At 38.4% G+C, this 23,103-nt stretch overlaps 1 protein-coding gene across 1 annotated transcript in view; it reads right to left on the reverse strand.

The window, feature by feature from the left end:
- Positions 1-268: 268 nt before the first annotated feature.
- The window catches only part of FRK (fyn related Src family tyrosine kinase), a 105,134-nt gene continuing 82,299 nt past the window's right edge, over positions 269-23,103 (reverse strand). The window contains exons 3-8 of the mRNA XM_042939652.1: positions 19,494-19,657; positions 17,653-17,821; positions 12,958-13,116; positions 3,039-3,220; positions 1,773-1,938; positions 269-1,384 (exon numbers count right to left, since the gene is read on the reverse strand). Of these exons, the coding sequence (XP_042795586.1) occupies positions 1,173-1,384; positions 1,773-1,938; positions 3,039-3,220; positions 12,958-13,116; positions 17,653-17,821; positions 19,494-19,657 (1,052 nt within the window). The 3' untranslated portion in view covers positions 269-1,172. The remainder of the gene's footprint in view (positions 1,385-1,772; positions 1,939-3,038; positions 3,221-12,957; positions 13,117-17,652; positions 17,822-19,493; positions 19,658-23,103) is intronic.

A 23,103-nucleotide genomic window follows, 5' to 3' on the forward strand; every position in this document is an offset into this window, starting at 1 on the left:
GCTTGTTTCATTCATATTACTTTATGGCAGAAGATCTTTGTATATCTCCTTGATTTTGAAACTACCTTTGAGAACCCTCCCTCATCATCTAATGAAGCACAAAATTTGATACACCCATTGCTTAAGAAGACAGTAACATTCTTACAAAGGTTAATGCCATTTAAGATGAGTAAAAACCCATTTGTCTTACCAGACAAAAATACAGTTTCATAACCAAGGTCAGACATTATTTCTAGCCTCTAGATCTAAAACCAAGCTTGACCTATATTGTAGTCAATTTAAAACTCCAGCCTATATGTCATAGGCCCATTTTTTAAAAATTATTCAGAAACCCAAGCTATAGCAATCCTACTACTCTCTTCTCATTTTCCTAAACTATTTTATACTCATTTCTTGATTTCGCGGGCTATTAGATGTTTTTCACCTATTTCCAGAGATAATAACTCATCTGCCTTGCAATCTGATTCTTAACATTAGGAGATTAAAACTAACGTAGATGATTCTCAGATGACACATACTGAGGTAAAGAAAAATCCCATGATTTCCTTCTACAAAATGTGAGAAATTTTAATTCTTTTTCTCAACAGCTGCTTCATTATTTTATGCATAGGAAAAAAAAATATGTGCAATTACTCCAAGTACAATCAAGTCATCTAACATGGCTTTACCATCATTGTAGTTACAGGATATTTTAAAAGAGAAAAAAAAAATCTCAAAGCACAGGTCCTGCTGTGCAGCAAAGCAATCAGATTCCTTCATAATAACATCCTGATGGGATTCAGCAAACCGAGGAATAATGAATAACCACTTTAATCAGTAAACAGGAAAATGCTACAACAGTCACTGAGTAAAAATTGACTATCATCTGTTGATCCTCTTGATAGGTGATTCAAACAATAAATACAAATGTAAGTATTTTTAAAAAAGAAAAATAACTGGATTTAGTGTGCTTGATTTTGCCAGACAGTGATAAAATATCATCATAGACTGTCCAGCAGTGTGGGCCAGTCGATAAAATGAACATATAATCTTTTTCATAATACATGGCCAAGTTGACCCTATCACTTGAATGTGTCAAGGTAAGCTCTTTTCACAGTTGATTAATAAGCTTTATTTCTGGACTGATTATTGAACTTTTTTGCTACTTCATTATTTAATGTTCCTTTCCGTGTTCATCTTACGAAGTTATTTGCCTCTGAATATGAAAATTCTGTTTCATAATAGTCTTCAAGTTTCCATTGCAATGTCTCAAAGGTTGGCCGTTCTTTAGGCTCTGCATTCCAGCATTCCAACATGATGTTGTAGAATTCTTGTGGACAGTTAGGTGGTTGAGGGAGTCTGTAGTTTTGACCCAACAACTGGATTACCTGAGCACCTGTCATGCCTAAATAATACAGAATGGGACCAACAAAAGACAAGTTAAAGATCAGGGTCTTAAATTCAGAGATAATTATACTCCAGATTACAAAGCAAACTGATTTCCTTGGTGAGACTATGAGGTCTACCATCCCCTTCCCAGACTGCAGAGATTAAACTAAATCTTGCAGCAAATAATGTCTATAAGACTGCAATTTAAGAGCAAAGGATACAGAGGCAATAAACCACCTCATTAATGCAAATCATCATCATCAAATTTTATCTATTATGCTCCCACAGGCACATGGTGTGGTCAGCCTCATAACTCTGCCCGCTAAGCCTGGCCAAAGCAGTTAAAGTCACACCTAAGTAAGTGACCTGCAGCAGAAAGGCCCATTTCAGGATTAATTACTCACCACTATAAGGTATTTTGCCATAAGTAATGATTTCATAAAGAAGGATTCCAAATGACCACACATCGGACTTAATGCTGAATTTATTAGCACGAATGGCTTCAGGTGCAGTCCACTTCACTGGCAGCTTTACTTCGTGTTTGGATTCATAGATGTCTTCGTTATCTACCTGTTAATGCATTTAGGAATCAAGCCACATTCCAGTGATATATATATATATATTTTTTTTTTCTACCCTCATTGATCTGTAACCTGCTTCACATTAAAATTTAGTGGGAAAAGATTCAAAATGAGCTTAGGTCAATTGATGATTACAGTAGCAAATTCCAAATCTGGCTTATAAGACTGAGGAATCTATGAGAAGTTATTAATGCAATGTCATATAAGGGCCTACTATGTGCTAAAAATAGCATTGGCAGGAGCACTCTACTACACTTGAGAGAATTCATGTGTGATGGTATTTAGCAACTGGTCTTCAGCAAATAAAAAAAGAACAACAAAAAAATAATGAAAGCAAAGCCTGTCTGTTTTCAAACTTACTGCTGGTATTGAAGAGCCGAGTTTAATAATTACCACATTACCACTTTCTAATACTGAAAAGTAGGATCCAAATGATTTAAATTAATATATCAACTCACTGGGGTTCTAATTAATTTATCAAGAAAAGAGATGATGAATTCATGAAGATCAAAAAAGAATCACTTATATGTTGTGTTTCATGTTCCACATCCATATTTTTAGGGCACAATGTAGAAATTGAAAATGAGGAGAAAAACACCTAATACTATATCTCTTATATAAGTTTCTTTTGGCCTGATGTCATGAAATGAGGGGAGGGGCGGAATTAAAAAGCCAATGATTACTGAAGAATTCTGGCAGCATGAAATTTTAGTTGGCATAAAGTAAGCAAAGGGGGATGGGGTAACTATAGAAAATGTGATGCCTTTTGTAAGGAAAACAGAGACAGACAGCCAGAGGCTTACTGGTACTGAAAAATGGATCATTACTTCAGCCACAAACTTAATCACATACTTTCCCATCTGGGTGGGCATCATTTTCTCTGTTTTTTTCTCCTTGGTGAAGAAATAGAAACAGCAGGTAGTTTATCTGTAAGGCTTTAGGCTACCACACAACTGTGGACAAAGATTGTGGACCACACAACTTGGACAAAGATTATTTTGAAGAATAACAGCAAATCTATTAGACTACTAGTATGTTGTTAGTCTTTTAACCCATGACAAAACCTAAATAGAACAAAACAAAATTCACCTTAAAAACCCTTGCAAGTCCAAAATCTGCAACTTTGTAGATATTATGTTCACCAACAAGGACATTTCTGGCAGCCAGATCTCTATGGATGTAGTTCTGGGACTCCAAATAAGCCATTCCAGAGGCAACCTGTGCTGCCATGTCTACCTGCTGGGTCAGGTGGATTTTTGTTCCAGCATCATCTGAGCAATAAGAGAAAGTCAAAGGTTTACTTTGGAGAACATTTGAATTATTAAAGTGAATTCTGAGAATGACGATGAATGAGCTACCAGTGGGCTTAAGTGCCATAGCACCGATCTGTTGAGCAAGAAACATAATACAAACTATTCATTTCCTGTGAAGGGCAACAATTTTCAAAGTCCAAACACATTCCAAGGCTGTGGCCCTCCCTCCCCTAAAGGAACACTACACTGAGAAAGAAACAGCAGTATCACATGATTCAAACACAGCTATAAATACCTGAAAGAGTCCAGGTATTGTCATTTTCCATAGCACGCACCACTGACTCATCTCTTCGTGGAAATTATTTACTTGGTTGCCTCTAGATTTCCTTCAAACATTGCACAGTTTGTTTTAGTCCTTGACGCTATAAAATAATACTAATTTGCATGGCTGAGCCAATGAAAATTTCTCATTCTTCCATCATATTGTTCTTAGAAATCAGTTCAGTAACAAAAATGAAGACTCTATCAGTAGTTATAAAATGTGTGTGTTACATTTGTACTTCATTAAGCTTGATGCACTTTTTTCGTTTCCCTTTTTAAGCCTGTTAATCCTAGAGATGGTTTGCTCATCTCTCCAGGCATGGACATGCCTTTGATAGACACAGTTTCTCCCACTACTCATAATCAGAAAATTATGCAGGAGAGTCAGTTTGGCCATTAGTAGAGAGGTTAGTTTTACTATGTGGGGACTTTGTGCAATGCGGTCAGCCATCCTGGATACTGTTTAGCTGCTCTACTGGTTAGTAGATGTCTTCAGATTTCTGGAGAATTAAAAGGTCTCATATAAATCCAAACTATCATCATCCCTGACCGAATAAGCCAAATATTACCAAAAGTGTGTTGGATTCATGGTCAAGAGTCTTAGGCACAACTTCTGACTTGAGAGGCAACTATAGCTCAGGTGTTGAAAAACTGGCTTGAAGTTAGAGTACCAGAATCTGGATCAGGGCTTTCACAGGGCTCACATTTCTTCCTAACCTTAGGCAAGCCGCTTAACACTCCTGTGCCTCAGTGTTTCCATCTATGTTGTGGTAATTGTAATTACCTTATGGTATTGGTTGTTAAAATGAGTTAATACATGTAAGGCACTTAAAGCAGAGCCTGGCACCTAGAAAGAACCAGGTAAACCCTACCTGTTTTTATTCTCATTGCTGCTGCCTAACTGGAATTAAACAGTTTAAGCTTTGTCACGGTAGAGATACATATGGATTACTCAAACGGAAATGTCTAAATGAAGACATGCACAAGGGTCTGGAGCTCAGGAGAGAGCACGTAGCTAAAGATGTCAACTTAACAATCACAGTTGATGAGTAGGAGTTAAACATTAAAAGTGGGCGAGACTGCTGGGAAGTGACAGAATCATGAGAAACATCAACATTTAGGGTGGGCAGAGGAAGATAAATCTGCACGAAAACTGAGAGGAATCAGTTAAAAGAATGAAAGAAGAACCAGAAGAGAACACCCTAACAGTCAAAGGTTTTGAGAAGGTCACCACCGTTGCCAAATTCCACAAGTAAGTCCAGCAAGGTAAGAACTGAATGCCTTAGTGACAGGATGAACAACTTCACTGGAGATGGGGGACAAGGGGTTGAGGGCAGAACAGAAACTGAGGACATGGAGACAGCAGGAGGAGATGTCAACTTCCAAACCCTAGTCAAGAAAGGAAGACAACAAAAGAGTTGGCAGTTGGCAGAGGAAAGTGTGAATCATGGGAAAGTGATTATCAAGAAATTCATGACTGTGAACGGCTGTCAATGATATGGGACTTAGGGAGTTTCTGGAGTGCTAGCCATGTTCTCACTCTTGATTTATGCAGTGGCTATACCATTATTTACTTGCTCACTCTTAAGTAATGATAAATTATGCCCTATGATGTGTGCTCTTTCCATAATGTATGCTATCTTTTCAATAAAAAATGAAATAAACAGAGTTGAGGAGATTTTTTTTTAACGGTGAAGACCTAAGCACAGTGTGTGTATGTGTATGTGTCGGTAAATACATGTTTATTTTTTAATGCAAGCAGCATATTTTTTTTATTTATTTTTATTTTATTTTATTTTTTAGAGAGAGAGAGAGAGAGAGAGCACGCGCAAATGAGAGAGAGGGGTAGAGGAAGACAGAGAGAGAATCTTAAGCAGGCTCCACACTCACCATGGAGCCCAACGTGGGGCTCAATTCCACAACCATGAGATCACGACCTGGGCTGAAATCAAGAGTCAGATGCTTAAATAAATGAGCCACCCAGGCACCCCTGCAAGCAGTATATTTAAATAGGATATGCGGTGAAACTAACTTCTCACTGATCCATTTGTCCTCTTCTTCCTGGGCAAACACAGAGGACTATATTCCCCATCTTCCCTAGCAGTTAAATTGGATCATGCCACTAGTTCCGTGCACTGCAATGCGTGCAAGAGAGGATGTCCGTCACTTACAGGCCTAATCCTTAAAATCTCCCGCAGTTTTGTAACTAGAAGAAATACATTTTGAAATGGCAGAGCCACATGATGAAAGGAGTCTAAATCCCTACGTCACCATCTAAGGAGTGCCACTCAGAAGAGCAGTGTGATGCATATCAAAAATGCATATTTTTACGGCAATGTGCAGAATGAACCTGGACCACTTTCTTACACCACACACACAAATAAACTCAAAATGGATGAAAGACCTAACCATAAGACAGGAAGCCATCAAAACCCTAGAGGAGGCGGGCGCCTGGGTGGCTCCATCAGTTTAATGTCCGACTTTAGTTCAGGTCATGATCTCATGGTTCATGGGCTCAAGCCCTGTGTCAGGTTCTGTGCTGACAGCTCAGAGCCTGGAGCCTGCTTCAGATTCTGTGTCTCCCTCTCTGCCCCTCCCCCCATGTATGCTCTGTCACTTTCTGTCTCTCTCAAAAAAAGAAAAAAAATTTTTTTTATTTTTTAAATCCTAGAGGACAAAACAGGCAACAGCCTCCTTGATCTCGGCCACAGCAACTTCTTACTTGATGTGTCTCCAGAGGCAAGGGAAACAAAAGCAAAAATGAACTATTGGGACCTCATCAAGATAAAAAAATTCTACACAGCAAAGGAAACAATCAGCAAAACTAAAAGGCAACCAACGGAATGGGAGAAGATATTTGCAAATGACATATCAGATTAAGGGCTAGTATCCGAAATCTATAAAGAACTTATCAAGCTCAACACCCAAAAAACAAATAGTGCAGTGAAAAATGGACAAAAGAGATGAATAGACACTTTTCCAAAGAAGACATCCAGATGGCCAACTGACACATGAAAAAATGCTCAACATCACTCATCATCAGGGAAGTACAAATCTAAACCACAATGAGATACCATCTCACACCTGTCAGGATGGCTAAAATTAACAACTCAAGAAACAACAGATGCTGGTGAGGATGCAGAGAAAGAGGAACCCTTTTGCACTGTTGGTGAGAATGTAAACTGGTGTAGCCACTCTGGAAAACAGTATGGACGTTCCTCAAAAAATTAAAAATAGAACTACCCTATGACCCAGCAATTGCACTACTAGGCATTTATCCAAGGGATACAGGTGTGCTGTTTCAAAGGGGCACATGCACCCCCATGTTTATAGCAGCACTATCAACAATAGCCAAATTACAGGGAGAGCCCAAATGTCCATTGACTGATGAATGGATAAAGAAGATGTGGCAGGGTCGCCTGGGTGGCGCAGTCAGTTAAGCGTCCGACTTCAGCCAGGTCACGATCTCGCGGTCCATGAGTTCGAGCCCCGAGTCAGGCTCTGGGCTGATGGCTCGGAGCCTGGAGCCTGTTTCCGATTCTGTGTCTCCCTCTCTCTCTGCCCCTCCCCCGTTCATGCTCTGTCTCTCTCTGTCCCAAAAATAAATAAAAAACGTTGGGAAAAAAAAAGAAGATGTGGCATATATATATATATATATATATATATATATATATATATATATACACAATGAAATATTAGTTGGTGATCAAAAAGAATGAAATCTTGCCATTTGCAATGACGTGGATGGAACTAGAGAGTATTACGCTAAGCAAGTCAGAGCAAGACAAATACAGGATTTCACTCATGTGGAATTTAAGAAACAAAACAGATGAACACAGGGGAAAGGAAGCAAAAACAAGATACAAACAGAGAGGGAGACAAACCATAAGAGAACAAACAGGGTTGCTGGCGGGGTGTTGAGTAGGGGGATGGGCTAAATGGGTAATGGGCATTAAAGACGCCACTTGTTGGGATGAACGCTGGGTGTTATATGTAAATAATGGATCCCTGAATTCTATTTCTGAAACCATTATTATACTATATGTTTACCAACTTGGATTTAAATTTTTTTAAATGCATATCTTTGTCACATCACTAAATTTTTTGAATTGTATGTTATAGCAGCTAACATTGATTCTTCAGTGTAAAATGAGATGTAAGCAAAACAACAAAACATAACTTAGTGTGCAGCATAATGGCAAAGCATTGCTGCCATGACAGCCAAAATAGCTATGCCTTTTGATATCAAATTAACTCGATACGAAAAGAAATGTGAAAAAGCCAAGATAAACTGGTGACTAGTCCTAGGCCAAGTGGTAGACAGTTTCTAAAATGGCCCCTAATATTCTCTACCTCCTGGTATTTGGGCTTCTGTGACATTCCCTTCCGTTTAATGTGGTCTGGACTACTGAGTCACTTTTAACCAATAAAATATGACCAAAATGATGGGGTATCGCTTCCAAGATAAGTTATAAAAGACTATGGCTTCATCTTGCAAGAACTCTCCTCTCTCTTGCTCTCTCACTTGCTCAGTCTGATGAAGCCAACTGTCATGGCGAAAGTTGCCCTATGGAGAGGTCCATGTACCAAGGAACATAGGGTAGCTTCCTGCCAACAACCAGCAAGGAACTGACTTCCTCAATCCAACAGCCCTGGAGAAGCCAACTCCTGCCAACAATCACCTGAGTGAGCCTGGAAATAGATCAACTTCCCCTAGAGCCTTCAGATAACTGAAGCACCTGCCAAGACCTTGACTGCAGCCTTGTAAGAAACCCCGAGGTAGAAGACCCAGCTCAGCTGCACCTGGATTCCTGACCACAGAAAATGTAAGATAATAAATGCTTGCTGACTTAAGCCACTAAGTTTTGGGTAATTTTTTGTGCACGATAGATAACGAATACAGGTTCATGTTAAGAAAATAATGTCAGTGCTATGCACACGGTTAAAAGCATGGACTACGGAGCCAGATTTCCTGGGTTTGAATTCTGGTTCAACCACCTTGGATAAGTTATAAACTTGTCCATCCTTCAGTTTCTTCCACTATCAAATAGAAATGATAATAATAATAATACTCATTTCATCAGGTCGTTAGAGGAAAGAACTAAGTTAATATTTGTACAACATTTACAAAAATGCCTGGCATATAGTAAGTACTACACAGTGTGGGTTTTTTTTAGAAAAATAAATTGTAAATATATGCACCTCTCCTACCACTGTCTCATTTGGTTTTTTAGTACATCACCTCATTTTATACTCACAGCTACATGAAGTAAGTGTTATTACTATTTGCCCCCTTTCATAGGAGTTTCTGCTACTTAGAAGAACAGGTAATAAGTTGTAGAGTGGCGATTCAAGTTCAGGCATGTTTGAGGTTGAAATCTCATGCTCTTAAAAACTATTCTATACTCCTCCCTAAAACCTACGTTACACATGATTCCTGAGGACCTGAATGTTGGGGCTACAGTTGTAGCCAGCTGAAGGGTATCTTAGTAAAAACGCTCCTGTCTACCTCAGTCCACTTTAGTGAACGGTCCATGAGAATGATGAACAAGATGCTGGAGCTTGATTTATTTTAAACAGTATGTATATATGCAAAAAAAAATGCAGATATTTATTCTCTTTAAATTTCAGCAGGAAATACTGGACATCAATTACCCTCAATGCTAAAGTTTTTTGGTAAGCCTCTTCTATTTTGGAGAAATTTATTACAAAAAAAATATTCAGCCAAGCTTAGGGTCTACAAAGATGGTTCCATAGAAAACTATGTATGTCATTTCAGCTATCAAATTCAACATCTAATTCTATTACAGTGGATATAAAGTTTTCACTGACCAGCACAATAGTGAAGGAAATCGAGTACTAACATATTTTCTACCCTGAAAGAGTAGAATGGCCTAGGAACTGCCCAGGGGAACCTCAGAACACACTTCTAATGCAACAGTCAGCTGTCAAAACTGATATAAAGGTTCACAATTCTGTGACAATTTACATCCGCAACAAGAAAATATTTTCAACTATGTTCCATCACTTGAGTCTTTCAGCTTATAATATGTATCATGATGGGCTGTTTAAACGTGGCAGATTCATTTTAAGATCACTTTGTTGAATTTAAGCCCTCTTGATTGGGAAGGGATTGTCTGTAATGAGCATCTCTTCATTATTTCTCATGGCTACTAAGTATCTTAGCAAAGAAGGCCTTGGTAAACTTGACCCTGATAGCCCAATCCAGAATATGACAGGGTTTGTGCTCACCCCTGAGTAAAACACATTAACAAACCACAAAAATTCTCAGTGCCAGAGGAGTTCGTAATTAATAAGTGGATCTTGTCAAGCTGACACCAAGAGTCTCAAGACAAGCTCAACCCCAAGTCCTGATCATATTAGGTTTAGAATAGCCCCAGTTAATCTATCCATTAATTTTTTTTTTCATTTATTCGGTCAACACATAATCAGAGCACACTTTCTATGTGCCTGACACTCTTCTATCATTAAAATAAAGAAAAATCTCTGTCCTCAGGGAGTTGTATTTGAGAAGATGCTGACAATAAGCCATATTAAAAAGTCATGCATTGGGATGCCTGGGTGACTCAGTTCAGCATCTGGCTCTTTTTTTTTTAAGTTTATTTATTTTGAGAGAGAGGAGGAGAAAGAAAATCCCAAGCACACTCTGCAGTGCAGAGCCCGATGTGAGGCTCAAACCCATGAATTGTGAGATCATGACCTGAGCTGAAGTTGGATGCTTAATCAATTGAGCCACCCAGGTGCCCCAATCATCTGGCTCTTGACTTCGGCTTAGGTCATGATCTCACAGTTTGTGAGTTCAAACCCCACATTATGCTCTACGCTGGCAGTGAAGAGCCTACTTGGGCTTCTCTTTCTCTCCCTCTCTCTCTCTGCCCCTCCCCAACTCGTGCACTGTTTCTCTCTCTCTCAAAATAAATAAATAAACTTCTTTAAAAAAGCAATGCACTATATGATGATTAACAGCTAAGAAAAAGGAAAACAAAAAAGCAGAAAAAAGGAATACAAAGAGACAGAAGAGGGAGATTAAATTTTAGAATTCAGAGGTTGACCATTGAAAGACTCACTGTAACGGGAATGTCTGAGGAAAGACTTTTCAGAAGTGAGGAAATGAGTACATGGGTAAGTAATGGGAGGGGGGTGGAATTCAGATAGAGGATGGAAAAAGCACGAAGGGCCTGAAGCAAAGCGCACCTGGAAGAAATGAAGAGCAGCAAAGGACAGTGCAGCTGACACAGACTGAACAAGGGAGACACTGGGAGAGATGTGGTCAGTGAGGTAATGGAAAGCTGGGCCATGTAGGACTTTATGGGTTATATAGAGAAAACCAGTGAGTCACAGAAGGCTTTGAGCTGAGGGGGGAACACAATCTGATTTACCTTTTAACAGGCTCTCTCCACCTCCTGTTTTGAGTGGAGACTGAAGGGAGCAAGAACTAAACAAGGGAGACCATTTAAGAGACTGTTGCCTAATCCAGGAAGGAGTTGATTCAGCTTAGACCAGGGTAGGAGTGCTGAGAGGTGACAAAATCCTGGATATATTTGGAAAGAAGCCAATGGGGTTTTCAGATTAGTTAGATAGAAACTGTGAGAAGTACAGATGATCAAGAGATTAGGCCTGAGTGTTGACATTGTCAAAGACAGGAAGACCACAAGAGTAGCAGATTACTGGGGATACATAAGATCAGTTTTGGACATGGCTGTTTTGAGACTTTTTAATAGACACCTGGAGTAGAAAATTCCAGCTGTTCACAAACATTTTTTTTCCTCCTTGCAACCACTTTAAAGAATTGTACTTCCCTATTCCTTTTGACTTGATTTGACCAAATGAAAAAGGGCACAGAAGTTATCTCTGCATCTCCTGGTTGGAACTCGAAGAGCCAGAATGGGATTAGTCCCATCCCTTTCCCTGCCAAGGTGATCAAAACACCTGAGCGACCAACCAATCTATTTTGCACACATAGCATGAGCAAGAAATAAGTGCCTCTGGGATTTGGGAGAGGGGAGTGTTGCTGCATCATACCTATGTTATCCAGAGAACGGTTCAAGTAGAGTAGTCAAGAAAGCAGTTGGATTTATGATTCTGAAGTAATGGAGGGATGTGGTTTCAGGAGTCTTTGATACATAAATATTATTTAACATTGAAACTGACTGTGCTTAGCAAGTAACTGGTGATGTTACAAAATTCCAAGAGGTCTGAGAGATAAGAGAAATCACATAGATGGGAGAAGAACCAACAAAAAAGATAGGAGGAAAAGCCATTGAGTGAAGTGTCCTGGAGGCCAAATGAAGAGGTATTTCCAAAGGGAAAGAGTGTCCGTTGAAATAAATGCTAACAGGTCTGAAGACTGAGAATTGAATATTAGAATTGAAACTGTGCCCTTGACAAATCATTTTTGTTAAAGATGGACCCAAGATAATGACTGTACTTTTGTCCCAGGGAATAAGGCAAAGGGGGCAATGGCTGAGGTTAGTTTTTCCACGGTGGCTAACATATTCTGATACTGTTAAATTTGAAATCCTTATGCAAAGGAGCTAGGCATAATTTTTAACAGCATTTAACAGGCCCAGGTCCTTTGTTCTTCCCCAGTTTTGCAATTTAATACCGCCAGCTTCACAAGTCACCCTGAAATCAGAGAATACTCTTATCTTTCTAATATCTTTGTTACATTATTCTCACCTCCCTTTACCTCTGCACGTTCTATCAATCCCACTCTGACATTTCAGGAAAGCAATAGAAAAAGTCTCTTTTTTTAAGCATGAATTATTCTCTCAGTACTTGATCTCCACTACTTTGAACATCTCATTTTAATACTCATTATATTGTTGCTTATTAAATTATTCATTTGCAATAAACATCAAAATTTCACAATGCCCTTAAGTCTTCTCTGACTACAGGAAGCAGATGTAGAAATAAAGCAATTGTATATTTCTGCTTTTTAGTCTGAAATTTCTAATGCTGCCCAGCAGTGGAAGTATATTAAACACCAACAAGTATGATGTTAACACTGGCAAAGGAAAAAGAATGAGGGTACCTCTCCCTCTCTTTCCCCAAAAGTATCCCATGTTCCCTAATTCTGAGCCATAGAACAAATTGGCCCGTGACTGATAATGTTCCATTAGTTATTGCAGGAAACAAAGCATCACGCCAAACACCTATTCTTCAATTTTCTACATTACATTTACGTACTCTGATATGTCTGTTGCGAACAATTTGTTCTTCACTACATAAATATTTTCCCTCCCTTTGAGCACACGGTATATATCCTATTAAAAACTAGTTGAGCCATTCATTCTCACAGATATACACATAGTAAATATCCTTTGGGTTATAGAAGGCTTGCTAAATTGACATTTATAGGACTAGTTAAACTAAATCCCTCCTTTCTTCCTTTTATTAAGTCTTTAGCTTACTTTGGAGATATTCCTGCAGACTTCCATGTCTCATCAACTCTGTAATAATATAAATTGGATCTTCTAAAGTGCAAACAGCATAAAGCTGGATAAGCTTTGGATGTCTTAGGTTCTTCATTATCTGTGCCTCCCTCAGGAAGTCATTTGGATCCATTGAACCTGAAACAAGAAGAGGAGGAAATCACTTTCTGTTATTGAGGCATTCCTATCCTCACAGCAGTCTGGTGGGAATCACCAAGATTGCTTCCTGCTTCTCAGTAAAATAAGAGCATTGGTGTCACAAATCTTCAGATTTATCAAAGAAGAGAATCAGTCCACCCAGGGCAACCTAATAACTGATGTGTTGGTGCATCAAGGGTGTGTAATTTATGTGTTATGACCTGTAGGTGAGGAGAGGTTGATTCAGGTCCATATGAGAAATGAAGGAAAAAGGAGAGACTGGCAGTCTAACTGATAAAACAAGGCAAGCAAATTAAGAGCACGAAAAGAAGGCATTCTATTAACATGAATGCTGGAGGACACTGAATGGTTAATTACTGCAGCCAGAGCTTTTTGGTCCAGGATCCAGGGAAGACTGATAGCTGCCCTGTCCTTGGTACCCACTGTGGGAACAGCTGGATAACAATCCTGAAGCCATGACATTCTGCCATATTTATGTCCTTAATTCTGTAGGGACATATGGTATAGGCCAAATAGAAAATATTCAAGGGCTACACCCAAAACTGAGTGTTTTTTTGCACTAGTCTTTTATGTCTAACTTGAAATTGATCTTCAACATTTTCTCCTATGTTAATACTTCCATAAGTCAGACTCTTAATAGATTAACCAAATGATAAGGGAGAAGTATTGGGACCTATTTTGAAGACTCGCCTACAATTAAATTGTATTTTAATGGTTCAACTCTTACCTTGCAAAGTGCCACGTAGTTAATAACAAAATCTAAGAAGAGGAAGGATACCTGGAGTTTACACTTTACTGATAATTTTCAAAAATCTTTCATTATTTTTAAAGATGTGATGTATCAGAAGTATTGCTGTAATTGAAGGAATACTGTCATTTCATATCTCAGTATTCACTATGGATAGTGCAAATATCATTTCCACTGATGCTCAAAGAGACTGTCCCATTCATCAGTATCTCATGATGAAGACTTCACAACTGATATTTGAACCCAGGCATGGATAAGCTTTGACATTCTAAAATAGCAGTCTGACTTATTTATTAATACGAAGTCAAGACGAGTTCCATGTGACTTGCAGATCATTTCACATAAACCATTTAGGCAGTCTAGCCTTTGGTATTCCCCTGAGAGTCTAGAAGTTCAGAACACAGGCTTGATTCAACTCCAGATTCTGGTCAAATCCTAGCTCACTGGGTAATCTTCAGCGAGTTACCAAACATCTCCAAACTTCACTTCTTCATCTGTATAACATGGCTAATAACCCTACTGATACCGTAAAATCATTATCAGGAAATTGCAATAACAGGAACATATATGTTCAATGACTGTAGGCCATTATTTGTAATTATTATTAATAAGCATATTCTAGGAAAAACCAAATAGATCAACTGTATTTTTTTCACAGACTGAGGAGAGGAAGGGGCAAGGACTTACTGAGGAAGAATAGAGAAAAATGACCTATTCTCATTTCCATCATGATCTTCTGTACTTCCTCAATTCCATCCCTATCATTGGAATTGGAATTATCTACATAATCAAAGAGGATTAAAATTTCGAATCATAGTGGCAAAATGGAGCTGAGAATAAAAGAGGCACCCAAACCATAATGAAGGACTTTCTTCTTGTTAAATTTAGTTTGGCCTATGGTCAAATATGGATATAGTGGGATTCTTCCCACCACACTCTCAACATAATCTGATTCATTAAGTTTCCAGTGATAATAGTCGCCATTCAGGCAATTTATATACACAATATGTTTCTACTCTAATGCTTTGGTAGCCATCAGATTTGTGAAATGCAGGACACTCGAATCATTGCCAAATCAGACTACCCACAAGACCTGAAAAACCACGGTACATCAGGAGCCTCTGCAGGTGAAGGATGCTCAGAGCACTCCATGGCTACGCTGGTTGCAGCTGACCAGCTACACAGCAGAGACCCAATTTCAAGTCAGCTAGTAATGCAGCATTAAATATTAATTTTTGCCTGTCAAAGCTACTATGGGAGTTGATTTCAGGCTCGTCTTTATTGCGTGGTAGTCTGCTAAGCAATAAATAGCCGCTAAGATTGATTAATGGCCCCAGTGAAGTGAAGACATTTAACCAATCACCAAAGCTGTTTGCTGCTATTACACTGTAAATCAATAATAATTATTCCTGTTGGAGAGAAAACTACCGTGGCGCTTTTTTTTAATATAAGAAAAGTGATTTTTTTTTTGTTGTTCTTTTTTGACCTCCAGAAGGCCTTCCTTGGAGAGCAGTGTTAGGATGAATAGCTAGCTACTTCGTTTTGAGAAAAGAATGATTAGATTGAACAATAAAGTTTAGGCTCAAGTGTCAACGAGATTACGATTCAAAATAATATATATGCAGTGATTGTGAAAATCTCGGGTGCTGGAATAGATCATTCTCACCTGGAGTGCTCACACGGCATCAGCCACTTAAAAGTGCTTCTCCATCACTTCATGAGGCAGGTGTAAATGCCTGACAGACGTCCTGCACTAGCAAATCTGCACTTCCGTGGACATCTGTCAGCATCCCCATTGAAGCTAACATTCATTAAGAACTCACTGCATATATTTTATGTACGTTGACTCAATTTGTCCTCATAAAACTCTATGAAGTAGGAACTATTATAATCCCCACTTCCAGATGAGGAGATTCAAAAGATTAATACATTGTCCAGTGTCCCAGAGGGCAGAGGCAAGGTTGAACTCAGTTCTATTTTATACTAAACTTTATGCTCTTACTATTACACCAGAGGGGCCCAGACTTTCTTGGTTCATGGCATCCTCATTGTCTCAGTAACTTTTTTCATGATATGCCCTTAAGCCAAAATGAATACCTAAGAGTTCTATTGATTATTTGGTTAAATCAAAGCAACTTTAAAAGTATTTGTGTTCTAACAACTTAATACCCATTTAAAAAAGTAATACAGAGAAATTTTTGTGTGGCTCTTGAATGTGATCCCAGTCACCACCACAAACCCAGTTTCACAAAGATATGATGTCACCAAAGGAATGGTGCTATCCAGCAGGTGCTCAAGTTCTGCCATCAGGAGGCTTTCAAAACCCTTAAGAATTCTGGTTAAGTAAAGAATGAAGGTCCCCTAAAGAACTAATTTCTAGCCTCTAGTTATTATTCTTACCTATGTTATTAGATGTAGATATGAGGCGACTACAGTAACGCTGTACTTTCTCCCCTGGGGTGTGATGCAATAGTGATAGATGTGAGTTCAGATCCTAGCTCTTCCATTTACTGACCTTATAATAATAATAATAACAGTAATAATAATAATTAAAATAAAAAGTTTTTCTTGGTCACTTACCAGACATTATTCAAAGCATTTCCACTAATGACCCAGTTTAATCTTCATAATAATCCTGCTGGGTTGGCCTTATTAGTATCCCTTTTTTGCAAATGATAGAACTGAGGCACAGAGCAGTTTAAAATTTACTCAAGATCATATGACTAGTACATTTCAGGAAAGTTACTTAATCTTTTTAAATTTTCTTATCTCACTTTTAAAATGGAAGAGATAATGCCTGCCTGAATAAATATTATTTTAGTACACTCACTTTTAATTTCCCTGATAGGAAAAAGGAAGATGGAAGAAAAAATAGTTCCTACATTTCCAAATATGAGGTCTTTTAGATGGACCATTTTATCTTTTAACCATAAACAATTAGTATTTAATAAAATTGTTTCTCCCTGAAGATCTCCAAGGTTCTATTGATTTAAGTATTGTTCTAAGTACTTCGAGTAAAGTCACCTTTTTAAGAGTTTATTTTATTTATTTTAAGAGAGAGAGAGAGAAACTCGTGTATGCGTGGGGGAGGGGCAGAGAGAGAGGGAGAGAGAATTTTAAGCAGGTTCTGCACTGTCAGCATGAAGCCCGATGCGGGGCTCGAGAACCGTGAGATCATGACCTGAACTAAAATCAAGAGTTGGACACTTAAGCAACTGAGGCACTCAGGCACCCCTAAAGTTAGCATTTTTAACGAAGGCTAGGAAAAAATGTGGAGAGGGACAATCCTAACTCCAGAGAAGAGATGCCTGGTTGAAATCTTGCATTGGGGATATTTTAAGACTTAGCTGATTCCAGGCACATGCTCTTGCCTTTAGAATCTGAAGCATGTTATGCTTTATGGTCACCTGGGCCAGAAAACATGATTACAGTACTTGCTTGGTGCCTGCATTGGCTGTCCTGTGACCTTGCAGACATTCACAGTGGCAAGTTGAGCTTATAAAAATTAACAAATGCTAGGGCATCTGGGTAGCTTAGTCGGTTAAGCATCTGACTCTTGGTTTCGGCTCAGGTCATGATCTCACAGTTTGTGAGTTCGAACCTCACATCAAGCTCTGTGCTGTTAGCACAGAGCCTGCTTGGGATTCTCTCTCCCTCTCTCTCTCCCCCACTCACACTGTCTCTGTCTCTCTCAAAATGAATAAACTTCAAAATAATTTTTTTAATTAACATATGCCATTTAACCTTTGACATTCTCATTCTCATACCTGGTTTTAATGTTTTTACTGCTACTGGAGTGGTGTTGTTCCATAGGCCTTCCCATACTTCACCAAACTGACCAGATCCTAATCGCTTCAGAAGCTGTATGGAGTTGCGGTCTATCTCCCACTGGTCCACGGTTTTGTAAGACAAATCAAAAGGTGCCGGTACTTGTACCTGTTTCACAGAATAATTAGAAAAACTATAAGAAAAAGATTTAACAATTTTTTGGTTGAAAATAATAGTCTAAGCACTTTTAAAAGAGAAACCATTTTTAAAACCAAAATATTGTAAATTTTATTCTAATTACTTTAAAATGGAAAGCAATTATGGCAGAATCTGTATCATTACCTCTTTGAGCTGATCTCCTCCCTAAATCTTGCTACATGAGGCACCTTGCTGTCCATCTGCCCCACCCCACACCCAATGCCATGCCTGCCTGAGTCTGGCATGGTCTTCCTCTGCCTCTTTGCCTTCCTCTGCCAAGCTAAATCCTCCCAATGTTAAGACCCATTTGAAGTTCCACTTCATCCACAATTACTTCCCAAATTCTTTGGCCTATAGCGTTTACCATATGTATCATATACTTTTGCATAATTAAATTTTTCATCTTATTTTGAATTCATTTATTTATTTGTTCATTCATTCATGTACTTGTTCATTTAATAAATAATAATTTTTCAAGCACCAACAAAGTGCCATTCTGTAAACAAAGTAGGCAAGACCCCTGCCCTCCGAGAGTTCATAATCTACTATCTACCAGAGGAAATTCTTAGCCCCTCCGCCAAGTCATTAGCATTTTGAGTACACAGAAGGTCATTTATGCTTCTTTGTGAACACTTTTCAACAATACTGGTTAAACAGAGTATTTTCTAAGCCATACTTTTGTATCAGGTAAGCTATTCTTAGCATGAGCTTAACCATTCTTGTGGGGTCATTCATACCTATTCCATCCAACATGTAATACTTACACCAAAGTTGCATGTTCACTGGGCAGGATTTAAGTCAATGAATTCCCTACATACTGGACAAAAGTCTTCAGCTTCTAATTGTCCATAATATTTTGGTCAGGCATCACCAGGAAGCTTTCAGTGGACATCCAGGCATAAACCATAGGGCTGGCTGTCCCATGGACAGTACATGAGACCTGAACTCAGACGAGGAGCTGAGGTTTTGCCCCCCTACCATGTAAGTCCACTACATAACTTTAAATCAACTTAGGTAAAACATGCAATAATTGAATACTGATAGATTTAATAAACTCTATAAATGTTGTTCGGCCTGGCCAAACTATTATAACAGTTACTTAAATGATATTTCTATATAGATATTTCAGCCAGATAATGAGCCTAGCAATTTCATATTGATATCCTTGAAGACAGAGCTAAATAAGAATTACATTCCAGCACTTTTTTTCCCTCCAGCCATATGAGTAAGTGCTCCAGTGTCAAGATACCAGATTAATTTCTTGGAGCAAAGGATGAATATTTTCTGGCTTCAATGAGTGCCTAAGGTCAGGAGTTGGCAAACTTTCTGAAAAGAATGAGATAGTAAATATTTAGGTCTTTGTGGGCCATAAGGTTTCTGTTGCAACTATTAAGTGCTGTTCATACAGAGAAAAATCAAAGGCAATTTTTAAATAAATAAGCATGCTTATGCTCCAATAAAACTTAATATTTAAAATGTAAGTGTGGGACAGTATTGGCTCATAGGCCATGGTTTCTCTATCCATGCCATAGGTAATCAAATGACTTTTTTTTTCCTGAAAGGACATATCACATGACTAATACTCCAGTATCTGAAGGGAAAGAGTTAACCTCAAAATCAACACAGCTTGAAAGCATTTTACCTTTAAGCATGGTTTTCCCAGCTGGACACACAGGCCATCCCTTGTCTTGGTGTAATGGCTCACAAATTCATTCAGTGTTGAAAAGATTCTTCTCTGGGTAAGGAAAAACCCCCCTTCATCCAGTCTTCTGATCCTGTAGTGTTTCACAATCCCTTCATCTAAAACTGGAACCCAAAATAAGTCCTATTAATATACTTCTTGCCAAAACCAAGCAAATCTACTTACTTTGTGGTGATAGTTTCAATGCATGGAATAAAATTTTCATAAATTCTGTTCATTTCTCAACTTTGTTTCAGAAAAGACTTCAGAAAGTTTATAAAGGATATATAGCAAAATAAAAAGGGAAAAGAAATGGGAAACCACATTAAAGGAAATAGAAGATAAAAATAACGGAGTGAGGTCACCACTAAAAATCTAGGCTTTGAGGCCTATTGAACTTGATTAAAACAAGCCATAAAATTGACTTTATCATTCTAAGGGTTCCTGCCTGACTCGGTCAGTAGAGCATGTGTTTCCTGATCTTGGGGTCGTGAGTTCAAGTCCCACTTATAAAAAAAAATTTGACTCTATCATTCTGGCAATGCAAAGAGGGAAATATTGTCAGTTTCAGAAATCACAGCATTCATAAGATAAAATCACAAAAGTTGTTTAAAAATAGTTCAACTCTTCCTGGCACAGAGACCAGGGAGAATTTTCTCCCATGAGATCCTATGAAGGGGACACTGAAATAGAATAAAACGGTGTCCTCAGGACTATCCGACAATAGCATCAGGAATTCTGCAGGGTCGCTTATTATTCTGTCTCTTAATGCAGGGTGATAACAGAATGTCCAAGCACAGTTCAATAAAAGCTATTCTACAGGGCCCAAAATAATGCAATCCATGTATACAACATCCCAGCACTATTGCTTGATCCAAGGGCAAGTCTCGTAACAGCCAGTGGAATGAACGGATTGCATACCCTTTTTCAAATCATCTGACTATAGCAGATTTCTTGCTTTTGCCTGCCACCAACAATTCTCCCTTCTTCTTGTAATAGCACCCCAATTTTTTTCAGAGAATCGTTGCTCCTCTGAGAGCATGTGGTCCAGAGATTATCATTGCCAACCTTGAGCCAAGGAATGTACAATCAGAGCCAAGAAGACTCAATTCCAGGACTTGTGCTACAGAGCTGCAGGAAAACAGGAAGAAGTTGTTATGATTGTTGTTTTGGTTTTGTTTCTGTTTAACTGCTAGGAGATTGGACCTACAGGTAAAATCTTGCCCCAGGCAGGGAGAAAGCTTTGCCTGGGAAGTTCTTTCCCTGATATGGAAAGTGAAGCTTAGACCCTGGAGCCAATTACACTGGCTTTTCAGCTTGAAGACTCAGTCACCTTTTTTACTTGAACTAGTAAATTTTTTACTTAAACTTTACTTAAAACTTTTTTACTTAAACTAGTTTTTGCACTTGCATTCAAAAATATTGACTAATACATTTCATAAGCTATTCTTTCACTTAGCCAAGTTATTGGTAAGTATTGAGCAGCATTTACCAGGATACAGATATTCTTAATTCCTTGCTAAATATAAAAATTATACTTTAATAATGGATCATGCTAGAGCAATGCTCTCTTGAAAGAAAAGAAGACTAAGAAAACAGCTCAATCCTAGTTTGGAAGTTTACTGAGGGCATGCCAATGACTAGGACAAAGTTTTTCTCACAAGAGAATTGGCGCACATCACAATAGCTCAAATAAAAAACAGACAATATATCACACGTTGCCAAGGAAGTCGAGTAAATGGAACTCTCACACACACATGATAGAAGTGTAATTTTTACAATCACTTTAGAAAACCGTCATGCTCTACTAAAACTGAACACAGTCATACCTATAGTTTAGTAATTCCACTCCAACATATAACCAACAAAATGTACAATACATATACCAAAACACATGTATAAGAATGCTTTTAGCAGTATTATTTCTAAGAGTCTAAACCTGGAAACAATCCAAATGTCCATCAACCATAGAATAGACTAATAAATTATTTTATGTTTGTCTAGAGAATCCTATGCAGATTTGTAAATAAACAAACCATAAATACACGCATCTACATGAATGAATCTCACAAACACAAAAATATAGTTCCCTTATTTAAAAACTAGCAAAACTATTGATATTAGGAGTCAGACTGGAATGTTGGTAAGTTCTCTTTCTTGACTGGATGCTGGTTTACATGCATGTGTTCACCTCATAAATGCTCATCAAACCAAACTTTTATAAATTGTGTATTTTTATTACACATGTCATACATCAATTTAAAATAATTTTAGGGGCACCTGGGTGGCTCAGTCGGTTAAGTGTCTGACTTCGGCTCAGGTCATGATCTCACAGTTCGTGAGTTCAAGCCCCACATCGGGCTCTGTGCTGACAGCCCAGAGCCTGGAGCTTGCTTCAGATTGTCTCCCTCTCTTTCTGCTCCTCCCCTACTCATGCTCTCTCTTGCTCTCGCTCTCTCTCTCTCTCTCAAAAATGAATAAACACACAAAAAAATTTTTAAAGAATTTTTTAATGGTTATTTGCTCTAGTTCATGGACAAATAGAACATCAAGTCCCCAAAGTGCTACTTCATGGCACATGCTGAATTATTTCAGTCTAGAAAGTTTTTAAGGTAAATGCTACCTAATTCTCATTTTGGATATCAAATTTTCTCAGTAAAGTATTCAAAGAACACTAATTTTAAGCAAAATAACTTTCTGATAAGCATTGTGAAAAACCTGGTTACAAAATGTCCTCCTAAATAACTGAGTTAATTTTTGATATAAGAATATAGGTTATAAGCCAGAAAGATACAGAGGAATATCAAACATAAATGAAAATTTTTTTGAGTGTGTGATGCTGAATTTGAAGGTAGCCTTTCTATTACATCAACAATACTAATAATGTAACCAACACACCACACAAGCACAACTAATAATGTAATAATATCTTTTGTTCAATGCTTTTTGAATAATATTGAATAAGAAAGACAGTTCCCTGCACCTAGATGAAAGCTCCAACAGAGCTTTTCTGATCACACTTAATTATAGGTTCAGCTTTCACTTAAAATCACAAATGTAGTCTCAACTCAAGCTTAGATTGCCCAGTCCAAGATATTAATCAAAACACTCTGCTATTCAGTTTAATAGCTAATCTGTCTGTTCAGGTGTACATCAGGCTGAAAGGCAGCAGTGGGAAAGGTAGGTGTGGGTGGCTGTCTTTCTTTCTCTGCCTACAGGTGTTCTTTCCTCATGGCCTTGCCAGCCAGGATTTGAGTATCTAGGGTAAGAGCATAGAGAGGAGGAGATAAAGAATGAGGAAGTTCTTATTGGTCTGGCAGAGTCTAAATCAGCTTCAACTCTCAGCCTGGCAGACGTTCAAGCTGATTCTTCTGTCAAGAACACTTATGTAGCCCCCTCCCTCCTAAGATGCAGGTGTCTGCTAAGCCACCTCTGCCCTAATTGCTTTTCAGCTTCTGCTTCTTTAGCAGTTTACCCTCCACTCCAACGCTTACAGGCCCCCCCTCATTTTCTGGCAGAAGTCCTCTTGAGCAGAACCCAAAACTCCTCCAGACCATTTATCTACAGCTCC

The sequence above is a fragment of the Panthera leo genome, chromosome B2 (assembly GCF_018350215.1).
Source record: "Panthera leo isolate Ple1 chromosome B2, P.leo_Ple1_pat1.1, whole genome shotgun sequence".
Lineage (NCBI taxonomy): Eukaryota > Metazoa > Chordata > Mammalia > Carnivora > Felidae > Panthera > Panthera leo.